The 21,022-nt window shown below is 44.2% G+C and overlaps 1 protein-coding gene across 1 annotated transcript in view; it reads right to left on the minus strand.

Moving 5' to 3' along the window:
• Window positions 1-1,419: 1,419 nt before the first annotated feature.
• The window catches only part of Slc30a6 (solute carrier family 30 member 6), a 29,068-nt gene continuing 9,465 nt past the window's right edge, over window positions 1,420-21,022 (minus strand). Inside the window, exons 4-14 of the mRNA XM_038320256.2 lie at window positions 18,835-18,877; window positions 16,299-16,364; window positions 14,747-14,827; window positions 14,146-14,181; window positions 13,088-13,182; window positions 12,435-12,483; window positions 12,030-12,149; window positions 8,238-8,340; window positions 6,641-6,688; window positions 5,525-5,593; window positions 1,420-2,404 (exon numbers count right to left, since the gene is read on the minus strand). Of these exons, the coding sequence (XP_038176184.1) occupies window positions 1,907-2,404; window positions 5,525-5,593; window positions 6,641-6,688; window positions 8,238-8,340; window positions 12,030-12,149; window positions 12,435-12,483; window positions 13,088-13,182; window positions 14,146-14,181; window positions 14,747-14,827; window positions 16,299-16,364; window positions 18,835-18,877 (1,208 nt within the window). The 3' untranslated portion in view covers window positions 1,420-1,906. The remainder of the gene's footprint in view (window positions 2,405-5,524; window positions 5,594-6,640; window positions 6,689-8,237; window positions 8,341-12,029; window positions 12,150-12,434; window positions 12,484-13,087; window positions 13,183-14,145; window positions 14,182-14,746; window positions 14,828-16,298; window positions 16,365-18,834; window positions 18,878-21,022) is intronic.

Below are 21,022 nucleotides of genomic sequence, written 5' to 3' on the forward strand. Positions count from 1 at the left end.
ATCAACTAATTCTTTTCCCTCCCTAACTCTGCAAATGAGAAACGATTACAAAACTACTGATATATAAGAACGCCAAGATTGGAATAAAAGTCTTTTGTCCAGTTCAGTTATTAGGTCTGTTAAAAATATCTTGACTAAAATATCCAATTTTACAATAAAAGTATATATTTGAGCCAGGCAGTGGTGATGCACGCCTTTAATCCCAGCACTTAGGTGGCAGAAGCAGGTGGAGCTCTGTGAGCTTGAGACCAGGCTGGTCTACAAAGTGAGTTCCAGGACAGCCAGGACTACACAAAAAGAATCTGTCTCAAAAAAACTAAACAAACAAATCAAAACTATATCTATCTATCTAGATGTATGTATGCATGTATATACATGTATATGTTTTGTTCATAAAATGAAATATTTTAAAGCTAGTTTATTAAAATGAGACAAAAATTCCATTATTGTTAGTGTTTATATAATGTACGTTGCGTCAGTAAACTGCCATGTGTTTGTTTATTTAAGCTAAGAAGGTGCTGTGGAAGTGGGGTCATCCCACTCCCATTTCAGACCCAAACATGTCTCAAAGCGTCCTCCGACACCCCATCTGGGGACAGACTTGACAGAGAAGGAGAACAGCAAAACAGCTCAAGGTTAGAGCATGTCCCCTGAGAACAGCTAGGTGAGCCACTTCCACGAGGGGTTAGTTGTTTGCCTGATACAGAGGTATCCGAGGAGGGAGAGAGAAGCTCAGTCAGGAACTGTAGTCGCCTTATGTTCCCAGGTCTCTGTAGGGTGCTGTTGCCGCTCAGGAGATGATTTTATCTCTGTTGCTAATTGTCTTTCACTTGGAAGCCTCCCTGGAAGGGACGCTCTGCTCTGCCCAGACTCCACAAGCACTGAAGCTGGCCGCCTTAGAGGAGCTCCCCAGTAGGTTTCCGTTGGGTGTTCCGGGCATCCGACTCATGATGTCTTGCTACCTATCTTCCTATCTCTTGCTGTTTATTTATTTTTTTTACCTTGATTTGCTATCATCTTAATAAACTTACTCATTCAAAACCAAAGTATAGCTATAATAGTATGACTATTGTAGTCAGTCAGTGGAAAATTGACTAAATGTAACATAGAAAACTGGAATTTGTTTTTTTAATTCATTCCATTTTGCCAAAGGTTTGGTATTTGTAACCAAATAAAACACTGAGAAGAGTGGACTATCTACAAATGTACTACATTTGTAAATGGAAAAACTTTATTCAAAACCCATTATTTAAAAATGTAGAATATACCTGTATGGTGGCTCAAAACCTACAATCCCAGCATTTGGAAGACTGAGGCAGGAGGATTGTGAGTTTGAAGCCAGCCTGGTCTATACAGCAAGGCCCTGCTTCAGAAGACTAAAAAGAGTTAAACTGTGCTATGTAGTAGAATGTCTCACAATTTCTGATAAAAACTTTTACTTTTTATTTAGCAAGAAATGATCAGGAGGACCTCAAAAAATGTACCAATTAAGCTTAGAACAGCTATAAGAGAGACTTTTACTTTTCAAGTGGACACTTATGCCTTCATTTCCTAAGTGGGCAGACACACGGAGCACTGGAGGGACGAGGTGTCCTTAGGAAGGGGCACATGGCTTTGCTATTGGAGGTCAGGTCAGGTCACACCACAGTGTGGGCAGCTACAGAACAGCTAACGTGCAAGCTTAGAGAGAGGGGCTTTCTGAAGGAAGCCCACCTAACACCCGGGACATTTTCAAAGACCTCACTGCCACAAGAACATTTTACAAAAATATAGTTTATGGGTTTCATGAAATATGAACAAGCCTGCGATAATCTGACAAATGGTTGAACAGTCAACGCAAGGTGGGTTACTAAGTACACTGGAAGCCAAGGAATCGATAGTCTCCATAAAAATAAGTTAGAGTCCTTCAAGGTCTTGGCTGTCCCGTCCTGTTGTTTCCATACCTACTCGGTATATGTGAGAAGGTGGGCCTCAATCCCTGGCCTGCTCCAAATCCCGGAACTGTGAGTCCTTGGCTGAGCACACCACTGTATGGTGTGTGTCCACGATTGAGACCCAAACCATACGGCCTTGTCTGTGTGTTCAGGAGAATCACCGGGCTCACGTTTTTCCCAGGGGTATTGAATGCAAACTCGGGGGGCGGGCTGCTAGGTTTGGCTGGTGTTGACGTGACTGGGGTCACGGTATCGGTGCTCTTTAGCAGAGGCATCGGGATGACGTGATGGTCTGAGAAGTGCAGGACGCTGGGGGCCGCGGGCCCAGACAGTAAGGCGGGCCTCACCCAATCATCCTTGAAAATCTGAACAGTCAGAGTAGACACAAGCGTGTACAGCCTGTTGGTCACATGAGCAAGAACCATTTGTTCATTTGCATCACGTCGGATTCTTACATGGACTGATCCAGCCTAAAAGAGGGAAAAATCATAAAAGACTGCTTAGAATTATAATACTGAGAATTCTGTCTATTCATAACTTGATTGGTACTTGGTATTGTTTCTTAAAATAAGAAAAAACATAGCATCTTGCTATATACTGCTGGTACTAATCAACGTAAATGGTGAATGTAATGATTTGTGACCCTTTAGCTGACAGAATGCATACAGGGTCCTGAGTTTGATCCCCGGCCTTGCATAAACCAGGCACAGCACGGAAAGACAGAAAAGCTGGGATTCTATTCCAGCTGCAGATGATCTGAGAAGACAACTGCCTCTGACCCAGAGCTGACAACTGAACGGAGTTTCAAAGAGTAGAAGAAGCGGCTGGCTGTGGTGGTGCACGCCTTTAGTCCTAGCACTGAGAGGCAGAGGCAGGAGGATCTCTGTGAGTTTGAGACTAGCCTAGGTTCAACTGAGAGACCCTGCTTCAATATGTTAGGGGGTAAAAAGAAAGATACCTGACATCAACCTCAGGCTTCTCCACACCTGTCCACACCCCCCACACACACACATGAAAATGCACTACAGGAGATAGCTAGTTGGTACAGCCATTCTGAAAGGCAATTTAATAATCTGTATTAAAAGCTGTAAAAATTTGATTATTCCGTAATTCACAAAACTCACTTCTAAAAACTATTTTTTCCTATTTTTTGGGGGGGTGGGGGAGACAAGGTCTTGCTATATAGCCTTGGTTTGGCCTGGAACTTGCTATAAAGACCAGGATGGCTTTGAACTCACAGAGATCCGCCTGCCTCTGCCTCCTGAGTCCTGGAACCTGGAACGAAAGGCATATGCTACTATGGCTAGCTAAAAATCTTAAAGAATAGTCATGGGTATATATAAAAATTATTCCAAAAACTGCTCATCACAGCCTACTTAAACAGGACAAATGAAAACTCATCTAAGTGAGCACCAGGGGACTGATGAAGGCATTCGAGGATATTTACATAAAATTCTACAGCCAGTAAAGCAGATGCTGGGGAGTCCAGGTGTGTCTTAGTGGCAGCATGGAAGCAGAGACACCGACTGACCTACAAACCCCAAAGCAGTTAAACAATAGCTGAAGGCTGGAAATCCGAGACAGGCAACCGGAGAAAGCAGCCGAGAGTGGAGGGCTCTGGCACACTTCAGAGACAGGCAGCCCACTGGGTCTGCAATGGAACCCGGTGAGCTTACAGAGCTAGCCAGACACAGCTCCTGTCTAGGACAAAGGCCCACATTAAGAAGAACTGGGGCGGGGGGGGGGGGGGTGGGGGGGGAGCTGGAGAGATGAGAGATGGCTTAGCGGGTTATGGGCACTGGCTGCTCTTCCAGAGGTCCTGAGTTCAATTGCCAGTGCCAGTGATCACATGGTGGCTCACAGCCATCTGTAATGGGATATGATTCCCTCTTCTGATGTGTGTGAAGATAAAACACTCATATTCATAAAATAAATGAATAAATATTTAAAAAAAAAAAAGAACTGGGAAGAGAATGTACACTGAGCCCAGCAGAAATAGCATGTGGGCGAGGTTAGGCCAACAGGAGCAGTCAGGAGAAAGACAACTCTTCCACATTAGATCCCCATGTGTTTATAAATACTGCCTTAAGTAAGCCACTCTTCATTTTAAAGCTCGGAGGGCTGGAAGGCTTAAAGACAAGCAACAGGGCTGGGTGACGCTGTGGCATGCCATTAATCGCAGCACTCGGGAGGCAGAGACAGGCGGATCTCTGAGTTTGAGGCCAGCCTGGTCTACAGACTGAGTTCCAGGTCAGGGCTACACAAAGGGGGGGGGGGGGGGAGGAGGTTTTTATGGGGCTGGAGAGAAGGTTCAGTGGTCAAGAGCACTGGCTGCTCTTCCAGAGGTCCTGAGTTTAATTCCCAGTAACCTCATGGTGGCCCACAACCATCCATCTTTAGTGGGATCTGATGCCTTCTTCTGGCATAAAGTCATACACCATACATGCAGATAAAACACTCATATACATAAAATAAATAAATCTAAAAAGAAGAAGAAAAAAGGACAAGCAACAGAAGCCACACCTTTAATCCCTGCACTTGAAAAGCAGAGACAGGTGATCTCTGTGAGTTCGAGGCCAGCCTGATTTACACAGTGAGTTCCAGGACAGCCAGGGCTACACAGAGAGACCCTGTGTCAAGACAAACAAACAAGCAACAACAACAACAACAAAAAGAAACAAACAAAAGTTCATGTAAGACAGATGCGACGGTGCATGCCTAGAATCTCGGTATTCAGAAGGCTAGGAAAAAAAAGTCTTGTGAGCTCAAGGCAATCCTGGGATACAAGACTGGGCTTCAGAACAGCCTAGTCTGCAGAATGAGATGCTGTCTCAAAAGAAATCAAATGAATAAATAAACAAAAATATGTATTAGGAGAGTAACAAGAAGGAAAACTGTGAAATATGAGGTCCCAGGTTCAATTCTCCACAGCTCCAACAACAGCAACAAAAAGCCTCCAATAGTATCAAGGTTAAATTAAAACGAAAAAAGAAGGGGCTGGAGAGATGGCTCAGAGTTAAGGGCATTGCCTGTTCTTCCAAAGGTTCTGAGCTCAATTCCAAGCAACCACATGTTGGTTCACAACCATCTATAATGAGATCTGGTGCCCTCTTCTGGCCTGCGGGCATACACACAGACAGAATATTGTATACATAATAAATAAATAAATATTTTTAAAAAGAAGAAAAAGACCCTTTAACCTCAATAAAGGAACTGAACCTGTCAGTATTTTAGATGCCATTAAACAGAACAGAGAATCCAAGCTTCCGTGAAAATGGTTTAAAGATTTATTTATTTTAATTTTTTGTGTATGAGTGTTTTGCCTGCATGTATATTTGTACACTTTGTGTGTCTGGTGCCTGCTGAGGTTGCCCAGGACTGGAATTAACAGAGGCTGTGACCCACCATGTGGGTGCTGGCAACTTAACTCAGGTTCTCCAAAGAGCAAGTATTCTAAACCCTGAACCAACTCTCCAGCCCCCACTATGAAAATTTTACCCACCATGAAAATTTTCAAGAAATTCTACTGTAAGTTTTTAAGTTTAAAAACCATGTTTAAATTACACTAAATGAACTTGCAGAAAGCATACCAATGAGCCAAATCCAAGGGTCCAAAAGTGTTCATTTCGGACTTCTAAGACCCCATCCAAGGTAGATACCTAATCAAAACACAGAGCAGTATATCAGTTACCTGCATTAGACTTAGCAATGTTTGCATTACAGACTAGCTGGAAGCCTAGAAGTGACGCAGCTAAACCCTGAGCAAGGACACACATTAGCTATCAGAGGTCTCAGCTAAACCCTGTGTAAGGACACACATCAGCTATCAGAGGTCTCAGATAAGCCCTGTTTGTTCAGTCCTGACCCAGGCTGCTCCGCTCCTTGAGCCAGGTGCAGCCTGATCTGGGCTTTACCGTGCTATGGTTTTGTTTTTGAACAAGGTAGATATGCTTGTGACAATCATTTGTAGTGCATGCTTTCCTCTGTAGAGTGTGTATGTCCATGCTAGTTGTGTCTTTGCCTGGCTCCTCTTTTAACAATCCTCTTTTTGAGTGTAGGCTGTCAGTAAATACCAGCACCAGATACAGCCATGGGGACAGTGGTAACAAAGCCACTGGTAACAGGGCCAGGGTTCAGGCTGGGACATGCATCCAGCTGTGTTGGAAAAAGTGGCCTTTGGGACTAACAACCAAGAACTGAGAACAGCGTCAATATCCAAACCAATATTTCTTCTTCATTAGCAGGCGGAACTTCCTTACAAACTAAGAAGTTAGCTGAATTATCTTGGAGACATGGACTTTTGCCTCGAGTCTCCAGCCCACTCCCTTCCACGTGTGCTTCCAGTCAACTTTGCTTCCAGGCTGAGCAGCTGCTCGAGTGCCCACTTCTGTCCCTGGGCTACAACCTCTACTGTGAACACAAACTCCCCGGAATAAAATTCTCGACTTGAATAGATTATACTTTTACTTCCCTAACAAACTTTTTTAAAAATGACTTATTCGCTGGGCGGTGGTGGCGCACACCCAGCACTTGAGAGGCAGAGGTAAGAAGATCTCTGTGAGTTCGAGGCCAGCCTGGTCTACAAAGCGAGTTCCAGGACAGGCTCCAGGGCTACAAAAAGAAACCCTGTCTCGACAAACAAAAACAAACCAAAGAAAACCCCAAAAACGAACCAAGAAAAAGACTTCTTTATTATTCCTTCTTACCTCTCGGATCAGCTTGTCCAGCTGACCAATAACATGAGGTGGCGTAGTCTAGAAAAACAAGACAAGGCGTGAGCAGCCGGGAGAGAATGGTTTTGCAATAATAATTCTAAAGTTTCCTTCACACCCATAAACAGATTTCAAACCAGCCTTTGATTTTTGACGTGTGTCCCGTTATGATTTAGAGGAGAGGTCTCACTGGCTCAGCAGGGTGACATCACTAGTTGACCCACACTCATTTGTGGGGTTTTTGTTTGTTTTTGAGCAAACTTAGATGGAGGAAAGAACTGATGAGAGTAGGAGGGGCTCCCAGAGGGGAAGGTGCCAACTCTGTTTCTTAGGAAGAAGCTGCTCTCTCTAGAATCCCGTGAGACTTAAGGAACCAACCAGCCAGGGGCTGAGTGATGGCTCAGCAGTTACGAGCCCTCACCACGCCTGTGTGTGGTGAGACACACCTTTGGAGGATCTCTGTGACTCCACACAGAGTTCCAGGACTGCTAGGGAAATGAAGAGAGACCCTGAATGATGGAAGAGGGTCATCTGTCTATGTGTTACTTTCATTGGTTAATAAAAACACTGCTTTGGCCCTTTAATAGGACAGAAAATTAGGTAGGCGGAGTAGACAGAACAGAATGCTGGGAGGAAGAAGGCAATGAGGCAGTCACCATGATTCTTCAACCTGAGATGGATGTAGGCTAGAATCTTTCCTGGTAAGCCACCACCTTGTGGTGCTACACAGATTATTAGAAATGGGTTAATCAAGATGTGAGAGTTATCTAATAAGAGGCTGGAACTAATGGGCCAAACAGTGTTTAAAAAAAATACAATTTGTGTGTTGTTATTTCGGCTGTAAAGCTAGCTGGGAGCCAGGCGGGACGAAAAGCAGGCCTGCCCGCCGCTCCTTCTACAACCCTGTCTCAAAAAACCACAAATAACAACAAAAGGATCAGTTTGGTTCCCTAACTGGAAGATCTCGATTGCCTGTAACTCTAGTTCCAGGGTACCTAAGCTCTCTTCTGATATCTGAGGGCTCCTTCCTGCACAAGCTGCACATACAGATAGATACTCAGGTGCACACCATCCAATGACAGGAAATTTAAAAAAATCAATGGTAGCTGGGCACTGGTGGTGCACACCTTCAATCCCACCACTTGGAGGCAGAGGCAGGAGGATCTCTGAGTTCAATGCCAGCATAGTCTACATAGTGAGTTCAGGATGGCCAGGGCTAGAGAAACCCTGTCTTGAAAAACAAAACAAAACGAAGGGTAAATAGACTATGTATAAAACCCAGAGCCTATTTACCCAAAGAAATTAAGTCTCTTAAAAAATACTTAATAATATTGCTTTCCTTTAAAATTCAATTAGAGGCAAATAACTGTAGGTTCATGATCGCATGCCACAGGGAACACAGAAGAACGTGAGCCTAAAATATTACTGGGCAATGAAATTCCAGCCAATTCCTGCTAAGCGAGTTTCAGAAATTACTGTCTGACTTCGCTGCTAACACAGCTCTTCAATCTTTAATATTTTACCCATCTGCTAGTACACATGCCAGGTTTCTACCTGGTAAGAGAACACACGATGCAGACAAGAGTCTCACCTGGAGAAGGACTTTCCCACTGTACACACTCATGGGATACATGGTGCCGAAGGTCATCAGGGCAATGGCTACTGCAGATGCGGTGTCTACAGCAAAGTAATTGCTGCAAAAAAAAACCAACTTCTATCTTAAACGCATAGTTCATCTGACAATTGATAACTAACAGTAATTATCAAAAACAAAATAATTTTTAAAAAAATCACAACAGCTACTACTGTCAAGAGAGAACCTAAGAAGAAAAAAAAATCCAAACAATCTCCAAAGAGTCAGCTTTAAGAATCCCTGCCTCTCAAAGTTTAGTGGGAAAATAATAACGGCGGCGTCCGTCAGTGCGCAGGGAGAAGGTAAGACAGGCGAGCCTCGCAGCACTCTCCACTTCAAAGACCGCAGACCGGAAACAGAGACATCAACCACTAATTTCTGATTCAGGGATAAATGACTTTCATCAGTGATCCCACCCTTTTGCTCTCAGAAATTCTTGCGTTAAGAACTTAGTACTGAGTTGGGTGTGGTGACCCACAGTTTGAATCTTAACCATTAGAAGGGAGGGGTAGGCAGAACTCTAAATTCAAGGGCAGCCTGGTCTACACAGCAAGTTCTAGGACAGCGAGGGCTACACAGAAACCTTGAATTAAAAAAAAAAAACAAACAGAAAAATTCAGTTTCCCAGGAATCTGTTACAGTGACATTATAGCTGAAGGATTATATTGCATCAATGTTTCAAATTCTAAAGGAGGTGGGGGCACATGCCTTTAATCCCAGCCTTTAATCCCAGCACTCAGGAGGCAGAAGCAGGCAGATCTCTGTGAGTTCGAGGACAGCCTGGTCTACAAGAGCTAGTTCTAGGACAGGCTCCAAAGCTACAGAGAAACCCTGTCTTGAAAAACCAAAACCAAACCAAACCAAACCAAAACAAAAAACAAAATTGAAGCTCTCCCAACAAGACAGAATGGATACAAGCTGATTCTAAACACATTTACGTCCCCTTATGGGGGGATAGAAACAGGAATAAGACAAGGTTTCTGCTGTAGACGGAGCAAGAGTACACAGATAAGAGCTACAGTGTCGCACTGTGTGTGTTAGAGAAGTCTCCAACTGGTCATGGCACAGACCAACATTAGGGAGGTAAAAGCAGGAGGGTCCACACATGGCCAGCCTTGGCTATGTACTAAGTACTAAGCCCCAGGTCACCCTGGGCTACACGAGGCCTTATCGTAAAAACCCAATAAATATAGTAACACAGTAACAGTAATGATGAAGCAGAAGTCTCTATAGGACATTACCGACACACAGAGTGAGCAATGAGGCTACCAGGGTGGGCCTAATTCAGAAAAGCAAGGGCTAGAGAGACGGCTCAGCCATTAAAAGCAATTGTGGCTTTCCCAGAGACCATTCCCAACACTCACAATGGTCTGCAATTCCACTCCCAGGGCATCCAAAACCTCTTTCTGGCTTCTATGGGCACTAGGTACATACACAGCGAAGACATGCATGCAGACAAAATATCCTTACATTAAATAAACAAATAAGGAGTTGAGCTTTCAGAAATGAACAAAATGATGGGAGGAGATAGTCCAGAAAGTGAAAGCAATATGGGCAAGGGGATGAAGACCACGATACAGACACAGACACAAGTCCAGACCAGTGCTGGCTGGTAAGGTTTGCAGAGGGTTGACTGTACAGGAGCCCAAGCTAAAAGCCATAAAGTTTTACAAACAGAGGGATCTGCAAGTGGAAAATCCTGCCGCTTATTGGAAGAGATGACGACGACATAAGTAGTAACATGGAAAATGACTATAGAGATGGGTGAGAACGAAAACAGAAGCAAAGACAGTGGTGGTGACAATGGCTTGAAATAGCAGCAAAATAGCACAGGAGACAAAGGCACATTAAGAAAATACTGGCTGGGCGGTGGTGCCGCACATCTTTAATCAGGCAGGCGGATGTCTGTGAGTTTGAGGCCAGCCTGGTCCACAGAGCGAGTTCCAGGACAGGCTCCAAAGCTACACAGAGAAACCCTGCTTCCAAAAAAAAAAAAAAAAGGAAAAAGAAAAAAAAAATAAAGAAAACTGAGTATGTGTCATGATCAGTTAGACTGGCTTGAGGAAGACTCGGCAAAGATGGAGATAAAGCAGGCCCTGAAGAATGCACTGAAGTTCTTACAACACATACTACAGCAAGTCTACTTCTGGGCAGACACCGCCAGACTGGAAGCAGGGACTGGAATGGTGACTTATACCTCAGTCCACAGTGCCATTATTCTCAGCAGAGAAAAGGTGGGATCAACCCAAATGTTACTGGCAGATGAGTGGGTAAATAAAATGTGGGATTAAGCCTCAAAAAGAAAGGAAATGCAAATATATCCAACATGGATGACCTGTGAAAACATTGCTATATAAAAGACAAGCCAGCCACAAAAACATGATTGTATGATTTTACTTATATCGTAGTTAAAATGAGAAGCAGATGTAGAATGGTGGTTACCAGGGATTCTGAGAAGGGAAAATAGGGAGGTATTATTTGAATGGGCATAGAATTTCAGTGAGGGATGATGACTGTACAAACACGTGAATGCACTTAACTATATGTTATAAAAATGCTTACAGTGAGAATAACATCCCAGCACATCAGGACTAGGGAGGTGACTCAGTGAGTTTCAGCGCTGTGCCTCCCAGGCCTGATGCCAAGCCGGCTCACTAAAGCTCAAGTAACAAGCTGGATGTGGTGATCCGCATATGCACTGTAATCCCAGAGTTCCCACAGTGAGATGGGAGGCAGGGATAGGAGCAGCCCCAGAAGCCGACGGGCTAGCGAGTCTGGAGCACGCAGCAGATGTGAGGGATCCGGCTTCAGCAAGGCATGAGGCGGGCACGGGCTCCCCAGAGCCGTCCTCTGACTGCCACCCAGATGCCGTCACCCAAACAAACAAATACTAGAAGAGAAAGGGACGTGTGCACTGCACTGGGAGAGTTGACAGCTGACGGCCGACTCACACAGAAAATGTCACAAAGAGGTTCCAGTGATGGGCAAGGATGCTCAGGTGAAGAAACACAACCAGGAGCCAGGGAGCTAACACCTTGGAATTCCAGTATAAAAACATAATTGCCCGTGACTTTTTAGAAAATATACAAAAAGATCGTAAAAACCAAGAAGCCATTAAAGTACACACCACTGCCTAAAGGGTAAGTCAGTCAGACAACTGAGCGGTAAAATGTTGATCTAAAGGCAGCTGTAATGTCTATTTTTAAAAGGCTTTAGTTTTGCCGGGCGGTGGTGGCGCACGCCTTTAATCCCTGCACTCGGGATTAAAGAGGCAGAGGCAGGCGGATCTCTGTGAGTTCGAGGCCAGCCTGGTCTACAAGAGCTAGTTCCAGGACAGGCTCTAAAGCTGCAGAGAAACCCTGTCTCGAAAAACCAAAAAAAAAAAAAAAAAAAAAAAAAAAAAAAAGGCTTTAGTTTTATTTTGAAGCTGCATCTGGACTGTTTGTCGTTCTTCCTCTCAGTGGCAACAGCAGCTCTGACCTAGACAGCCCTCCTCCTGCCGTCTGCCCATCACGCCAGCAGGAGGAATTCAATCATTTTCTGGCTCTCATTATAAACTGCGGTGAGGAATACTGACACCTGTGTCCCTTAGTTTTTCAGATGGAAACACTTGAGGATAAGGCCTGACCAAGTTGCACGGGGAATTAGCAAAACTGCTAGAAGCCTAGCCCCAAATCCACCTTGTCAATGCCCTTAAAAAGCAGGGCCCAGGAATCAAAAGCACACCTGATAGCAATACAATATACTTACTTAATTTCAATCAGCATGTATGTTATACACAGAGCAAATGCCCCAGCAAGGTCAATCAGGACAAATGGATTCATACGGGGCAGGAAGATACTGCTGAGTCCTGGGATAATGCCACACAAACTATGAAAGACCAGACAAGAGTATTCGTTAGAAGAATTCATGGACTATCAATACGAACATTGTTACAGATAAGGTGGATTTTACATCTCACAGCGCAAAGAGGACTCGGGCACAAAGATCTGCCACTGCAGGGAATTCTTCTGCACCATGGGTTAGAGAGAATGAGAACTGAACTAAGAGCGGCTCATGCAGTGATTTCAGCTGCAAACCTGAGCTTCCGTGACAGACACACCTCTGGAGATTCTTGTTAAATTATGAAAGCCATGAAGTTCCACAGCATCTTACCTTCGACTAAGGTCTGCCACATGCTCTTGAAGCCAGCTCGTACTAGCAGCTTTAAGGAGAAAATACTTAAGTTATCTCTACAGAAGAATAAACCATCACTAGAAAAACAAGTTCTTTCACTTTCAGGCTGAGTTTGCAGTGTCCATGTAACATGACAAAGGGCAATGCCTCTCTTCGCAGCTACAGCTGCTTCCCTTGTCTTGACCAAACACTAAGTCTAAAGCAGTTTCAACTTCCACACACAGTCGAAAGAATTAGAGGACTTGACACATCGCTGGTACATTTAATGCAGCTTTAGGGATGGCAAGACGGCTCAGCCTGATGACCCACATGATGGAATGAAGGAACTGACTCCCTTGGTTGCTCTCCGACCTTCGTGTCATGTCATGCAGCCCTCCCCACAAAGAGTAAATATATTTTTGAAAAAGCTACAAGGATGGGCGGTGGTGGCGCATGCCTTTAATCCCAGCACTCGGGAGGCAGAGGCAGGCGGATCTCTGTGAGTTTGAGGCCAGCCTGGTCTACAAGAGGGAGTTCCAGGACAGTCAAGGCTACACAGAGAAGTGTCTCGAAAAACAAAACAAAACAAAGAAACAAAAAGAAGCCCAATAGATTTTCTAATAAACAGTAAACTAAAACAAACAAAGACATACCTTCAGAGACATAAGCAAAAGGTTTATTCCGAATAGAAAGCATCGTGAACAGGTTGAAAGAAAGAGCCACAAAAGTACCAACTAATAATCTTCCCCTAAAAAGAAGAAAACATTCACCTTGAATTCTTTGACCGGTAATTCCGTTCTATAACTTCAGTATGTGGAAAATAGGGAGAGGGCGGGGCGAGGGATCACTGTAACGGCCTGCCCACCAGAGTCCTAACTTGTGGAAAATAGGGAAAGGGCGGGGAGAGGGATCACTGTAACGGCCTGCCCACCAGAGTCCTAACTTGTGGAAAATAGGGGAGAGGACGGGGCGAGGGATCACCGTAACGGCCTGCCCACCAGAGTCCTAACTTGTGGAAAATAGGGAAAGGGCGGGGAGAGGGATCACTGTAACGGCCTGCCCACCAGAGTCCTAACTTGTGGAAAATAGGGGAGAGGACGGGGCGAGGGATCACCGTAACAGTCTGCCCACCAGAATCCAAATTTGTTTCTAGCCACAGAACTTATGCCTTGCCTGTTGCTGCTCCACTTACACAGGACCTGACGGGCCTCTTAAGGGAACTCAGGCCAACATGCTAGACGAGTCAGATGTTCCTCAGTTAACTAGTAAGAGCCCAGAGTTGGTGAGCAGGTGGGCGGAAAATGCAATCTTTTCTAAAGGCCACGTGGAAAGTTCTGGGGGTTAGGTGTTAAGTGACAGAACACTCACAGGAGCTGGTTTAGTGTGCTGACCTAGGCCTGAAGTTACAAACTTCTTCCTGTGCCATTACAAAGCCCGGGGTCTGGGGACTGTTAAAGGCAAAAGGGAGAATTGGGGTTTGGAGGTTCTCATCCTGAGATGTAAGCCATCAGACACACAACCCTACTCTGAACTCTGACGCTGGAGGTAATAATGGAGCAACTAGTAATTGGGATTAGAAATAACAGTAAATTATACCCCAAATAAAAATCTTTGGTTGGAGATGTGGGTTGGTGGTGGAATACATGAAGCCCTGTGACTGAGATTAATTCTCATGGCTGTGATAAATAAATAAATAAATAACCCAGCTTACGTGTGTATCTCAGGCTGCTCCAAAAAACGTTCTGCACTAAAAGAAATAAAAATATATCAAGTAAATTCTGTAAGTTATAAACCTAAAAATCCATATTAAAAACATAGTTCCATTTTATAAATACATAGTTAACCCACCCCAAAGTTCATACAAGTCTCTTAGTATGTTTAGTGGAGACGCCAGGAGATAGCAGGCAGGTTATGGTCAATGTGCAATGTCAACATTCCTCTACCAAGCCCACTTCAACAGGCCGCTGAGGAAGTCCAACCCGGGACTGAACTTAGTGCTACAAAGAAAAAACTAGAGGTGGGAAAGAAGGGTCTGGAATAGGAGAGGGGTCTGGAATAGGAGAGGGGTCTGGAATAGGAGAGGGGTCTGGAATAGGAGAGGGGTCTGGAATAGGAGAGGGTCTGGAATAGGAGAGGGGTCTGGAATAGGAGAGGGGTCTGGAATAGGAGAGGGGTCTGGAATAGGAAGCAGCTGTCCTATCGGACCCCAGCACTGCCCATTACAAGCTGCACGTCACTCAAAGCGTCACTGGAGTCTTCCATATTTCCAACTGTCACAGGAGAGGCTGATCATAAGACATACAAAAATGTACCTTTCTTTTAGTATAAAGAGAGCTCCCAACTGTGCCAAGACGGTAGACGCAAACACAGCCAGGACTTCTAATCTTTCAAACCTGAAATCAGATAATTAGTGTGAATGTCAAAATCCCTCAATTAATAAACCAGTCTTCCTAGAACATATATACATTCAAATATTTACTGGCTCAGTACACGCACGAGCAGTCTACTGGGAGCAGCTCCTGGACCACAGACACAGTGGGGAAAGAACGATCTGCTTGTGACATCTCCACCCTCCTGACTGTCAGGGTTGCTTGCTCATGTGTGTCCTTCCCAGAGCTATGCAGAAAAGGACCATCTTCCCCCTCACAAGAAAGCTGTTCTTCAGTCAAGGGCTAGACTTTCTATACCCCCGTAGCACCTGCAAACAAGCTCCCAAAGACAATGCAACAGTGAAAACTGGAACAACGGTATCGATTTTATACCTGATTCTATAACCATTTATGGCCATTATTTTTTGTAGAAATAACCATTATCATAAGAGCTAACACTTAACTGACCCACTTTTGCTGGACACTACTATCCGTATGACTTCTATTAAACCTTAAGTACTGTAGTGGCTCACCCTGACTGAATAAAGAAACACCTACAAGACTAGCAAAGCACACCTTGGGTGAGTCTGTGACAGTGTTTCCAGAAATAATTAGAAAGCGAGGCCTCTAAAGTAATTAATGCATTGGTGCCTCGGTGGTCATAATATGGGAGTCCTAACTGGGAGGTGGCAAAGGGAAGAGATGGGGACTAGCTGGAGGAAACAGGAGCGGTGTGCCCTGTGATCGGGTCACTTCCTGTATGCCTCTGCTCTGCTTCCTGTCCTCCAGGAACAGCTGTCTGCTCCCATCCTCTCCCACGAGGATGCTGTGCTCAGCCTCGCATGGCCAAGAGACCATGAACTGAACTCTGAAACAGTGAGCTGGAACAACTCCTTCCTTTGCCAAGTTGTTTTGTGAGTATTTTATCATTGCAACATAAGAGTAACCAGCGCAAGTCATTACGAGGGTGCCTTTATTCTTTCTAACACAATCAGAGCCTCCTCCATTAGAAAAAGCGCATCTTTCAACTCTCAGTGAGTCCCATAACGATAGAAACAGAAGCTTCATAGTTTTGTTAGCTCACTGCTAAATCCAAAGTCTTACAACAGAAATCTAACTCCACAATGCAAAATATTAAAATATATCATAGCACTTATAAAATTCACTTGTTAAAATTCTTCATACTGTCTATGACTAAAATATCATTCAAAAATATTAAAAAGCTTACTGAGATGAATTTGTTAGTATTTCTTTCATAAAATATAAAAAAACTGAATAGGATAATATTTTTATTATTTTTATTATATGTCATTTCTAGACTCTTCCTAGAAAATATTTCTTACGTACGTTCACTATTTATCACCATGTCACTAAGCAGGTGACATTTATTTCTATTTTCCAGAAATACTATAGCCAACGCTCTACTATTATTATTTTAACAAAAATTATTATTTTAAGCAAAAACTTAGCAGAAAATAAAATGATCTGAACTTACCCAAATGAATAGACAGGGCTAGGCTTCCTCATCATTACCCAGTAGCTTATCAAACATGTTATTAGACTAAAGGAAAACAAACTTTGCATTAGAACATTAGAAAGAGGGACAGAAAGACATGCATAGACAAATGAAGTGGGGCTTTTGGTTTTTTTTTTTTTTTTTTTTGAGATAGGGTTTCTCTGTATAACTCTGTCTGTCCTAGAACTCCCTATGTAGACTAGGCTGGCCTATGAAGTAGTTGTTTACAATAAGGGTTTCTTTTACTCTGTGTAAAATACACACACACACACACACACACACACACACACACTTGCCTGCAGGTGCAGTGGAGGCCAGAAGATGGTGCTGGATCTGGAGCTGAGGACACAAGTGGCTATGAGCCACTTGACGTGACTGCTAGCAGCGTACTTGGGTCCAGAGCAAGAGTACCAAGCACAGAACCCTCTCTCTAGTTTTCCAACAAATTAAGTCTTTAGGGCTGGAGAGATGGCTCAGTGGTTAAGAGCATTGCCTGCTCTTCCAAAGGTTCTGAGTTCAATTCCCGGCAACCACATGGTGGCTCACAACCATCTGTAATGAGGTCTGGTGCCCTCTTCTGGCCTGCAGACATACACACAGACAGAATATTGTATACATAATAAATAAATTAACATTAAAAAAAATTAAGTCTTTAGAATCCCTTGGTTGTTGAGAACTATTCATACATAGTAGGTTAATAACAAATTATAATTCCTAGTTAACCCTATCGATCCTCCTAACACATGCTTCTCTGGATGACAGCAGTGTTAAAGTGAAGACTGAGAGAAACTGTATCACACTAGTCAGCTACACAGAACTTCAATCCACAGTCCATCTATGTGGCAGGCTCCTTACTGACTCCGGGCCATCTCCCCCAACTCAAAACGTGCTATCCTCTCCCCCTCCTTCTTATGGTGCATGCTGCCACAGTGTCCATGAGAGATGAGGGAGGTAAAGGACACAGGCACTGAGCATGGTTAGGGTTTCCACTGCTGAGATAGGACACCGTGGCCATAAACACCCAGGGGAGGAAAGGGTTTATCTCGGCTCATAGCTCCCAGGTCACAGTCCAGCCCTGAAGGAAGTCAAGACGGAACTCAAGCAGGGCAGAGAAACCTGGAGGCGGGAGCTGATACAGAGGCCATGGAGGGGTATGGCGTACTGGATGGTTCTTCATGGTCTGAGCTTGCTCAGTCTGCTTTCTTATAAACCTCCAAACCACCTGCCCAGGGGTGGCACTACCAATGTGGAACCCTCCCACATCACGAGTTACAGACTTGCCTATGGGCAAATCCTATAAAGGTATTTTCTTTTTTTTCCTTTCTTTGTTTTTCGAAACAGAAACTTGCTCTGTAGACCAGGCTGACCTCAGACTCACAGAGATCCATCTGCTTTTGCTTCCTGAGTGCTAGGATTAAAGGCATGAGTCACCAATGCCCGGCTGAGACATTTTCTTAACTGAGAGCCCCACTTCCCAAATGACTCTAGCTTGTATTAGCTGACATAAAACTAGCCAGGATGGAGTGGATGTAGCATTGTGTCCTTGTGTCAGGGCTACCTGAGCACTACAGAAGGCAGACACTAGTGATTAACAGGCAGGTCTACAGTGTGTGCAAAGTGCACACAGAGATGATTCATGCCCTGGCTGGGTGAGTCAGGACAGTGCCAGAGTTCACTACGCTGCTCAGAATATCATGCAATGCAAAACCTGTGAAGAAATAGCTTATTTCTAGATTCTCCACTTAGATTTTCAGACTGCAGTAGGTAAAACCATGGATAAGGGAGACTACTGTAAACATTAAGTTTGTCAAGGGTAACTAAATTTGGGAGAATTGTGTGATTTTAACGTTTTCTTATAATTAATGTGTATTTGTGTGTGCACTTGAGCACAGATGACCAAAGACACCAGAGCCTGCTGAAGCTGCTGGTTCAGGCCATTGTAAATCACCTGACGTGGTACCAGGGGAACCTAACTTGGGTCCTCTGGAAGAGGAATACAGGCTCTTAACTACTAAGCCAGTGCCCAGGTTTTTTGTTTTTTTTTTTTTTTTTGTGTGTGTGTGTGTGTGTATGTGATTTTAAGTACATGATTTGTAATTTTTATTTTTGTTTTTGGATTTTTTCTTTTTCTTTTTTTGCTGTTGTTGTTTTTGAGACAGGGCTTCTCTGTGCTGGAGCTCACTCTGTAGACCAGGCTGGCCTCAACCTCATAGAGATCTGCCTGCCTCTGCCTCCCGAGTGCTGGGACTAGAGGTGTGCGCACCACCCCCGGCTCCTGTTATCTTCAGTGTGTGTACATCCTAAGTTTATGCCGGGTACTCACTTTCTGTTGTTATAAGGGGCAATATTTTCTTGTTACACCACTGGGTGCTGCCATTTGTGTTGTCCATGTCTATGATAAATCTACTTATTTAGCTAGTTACTTTCCTTTAAGCAAAGAGAGGTTAGTAAATAAATCAGTGTAATAAATTCTTGCTTGTTGTCTCTAAAATTTAAAGGATATTTAAAAACTTACCTAAAAAGATCAAAAATGGTGAGGTAAGTATAAGCAGTTAAAGCTGCAAAACAACAGACAGACGCATTAACATGCTGCTTAATCCACCTTCATTACCGTCATCTTTAGATGTGGGTGTGGGGTGCTGAACCCCTAGAAGCAGAGGTACAGATGGTTGATATGGGTACTGAGAACTGAACTCAGGTCCTCCACAAGACTGACAATCATTTTTTTTAAATTTATTTTATGTGCATTGGTATGAAGGTTGCAGACAGTTTTGAGTTGCCATGTGGGTGCTGGGAATTGAACTCAGGACCTCTGGAAGAACAGCCAGTGCTCTTAACCACTGAGCCATCTCTCCAACCCCTGGCAAGCATTCTTAACCACTGAGCCATCTCTCCAGTTCCTTTTTTGGGGGGGGGGGTGTTGGAGACAATTTTAAAAAATATTTATTTTTAATCTTTATTTTATGTATATAAATGTTTTTGCCTGCAGGTGTAGGTGTACACTACACCTGTACAGCACCCACAGAGGTCAGACGAGGGCACAGAATCCCCTGGAACTAGAGTCATAGTGGTTGTGAACCACCATGTAGGTGCTGGGAATCAACACAGGTCCTTCATAAGAGCAGCCTGTGCTCTTAAACACTAAGCCACCTTTCTAGCCCCTCCTAATCCATTTTTAAGATAACAAAATACCAAAGGAATTTAGAGTTTCTGATCAATTTTATACATTTGCAATTTTATACTAAATATGATTAACACATACAGTCAAAGCAGTGTAAACTTAAGTAACACCTCTATACCAGGAAAAATTAAGCTGCCAAAGGCTGAAACCCTAAGGGCATTCTTGTGCCTGCTTCTGGCATCTGAGTACTAGTTTTTGTTCTTATCTTATTTCAGATTTATGTATTAAATCCATAAATCGAGCAGCCTCTTTCCTCCCCTTTCTCCTCTCTCTCCGTCTCTCCCTCTCTAGAGTTGGAGACTGAACCCACAGCCCTGGCGCAGAGACGCTGGGCAGGCGCGCTGTCACTGTGGAGACTGAACCCAGAGCCCTGGCGCAGAGACGCTGGGCAGGCGCGCTGTCACTGTGGAGACTGAACCCACAGCCCTGGCGCAGAGACGCTGGGCAGGCGCGCTGTCACTGTGGAGACTGAACCCAGAGCCCTGGCGCAGAGACGCTGGGCAGGCGCGCGCGCTGTCACTGTGGAGACTGAACCCAGAGCCCTGGCGCAGAGACGCTGGGCAGGCGCGCTGTCACTGTGGAGACTGAACCCAGAGCCCTGGCGCAGAGACGCTGGGCAGGCGCGCGCGCTGTCACTGTGGAGACTGAACCCAGAGCCCTGGCGCAGAGACGCTGGGCAGGCGCGCTGTCACTGGGCTGCACTCACATCCTCTCATCCTGCTCAGACGTCAAGGTGCGAGAAGAAAGACAGACGTTCTCTCTGACGGAATAACTACCAAGCTTTAAAAATCTTACTTATAAACTGTACAAGTTAAAGTTCCAACAGAACACACTAAAGAGCTGTGTGGCTTGGAAGACTGTTGACGGGGGCTGTTCGTCCACAGAGGATTTTTCTCTTGTTTCGTATTTTTGTTTTTAAATTACAGATCATGAGAATGGAGAGATGGTTCAGTGGGTAAGCACACTGACCGCTCGCTCACCCAGAGTTCAATACCCAGCACCCACATGGCAGCTCGCAACTGTCTGTAACTCCAAGATCTGACATCCTCACACATACATGCACATAAATTAAAAAAGAACAATAACTAAATTACAGATCATTTAAAATGTCATGTAAAACAAGGCTAGGGATGTGGCTCAGAAGATAAAGGACTTGCCTGCAATATAAAAAGCACTGGGTTCAATCCATGCATAAAAGCAAGAATGATGGCAAATGCCTATAACCCCAATACTGGAGAAGTAGAGGGAGGGGCAGATATTCAAGGTAATGTTCGCTGTATAGTGAGTCTAAGACCACCCCGGGCTACATGAGATTCTAGTTAAAAAACAAAACAAACAAACCTAAAGAAAGAAAAAGTAATGTCCAATCAAATAACTAAACTCTACTGTTCAGAGGGATGTTTAAATATATTCTTGTAAAAATCAATGCAGGGCCAGCAAGATGGTTGAACAGGCCCAAGTCCTTGCTACACTAAGCTTGACACACCTGGGTTTGATCCCTGGTCCAAATAGTGAACAGAGA

This window comes from Arvicola amphibius, chromosome 2 (genome assembly GCF_903992535.2).
Source record: "Arvicola amphibius chromosome 2, mArvAmp1.2, whole genome shotgun sequence".
NCBI lineage: Eukaryota > Metazoa > Chordata > Mammalia > Rodentia > Cricetidae > Arvicola > Arvicola amphibius.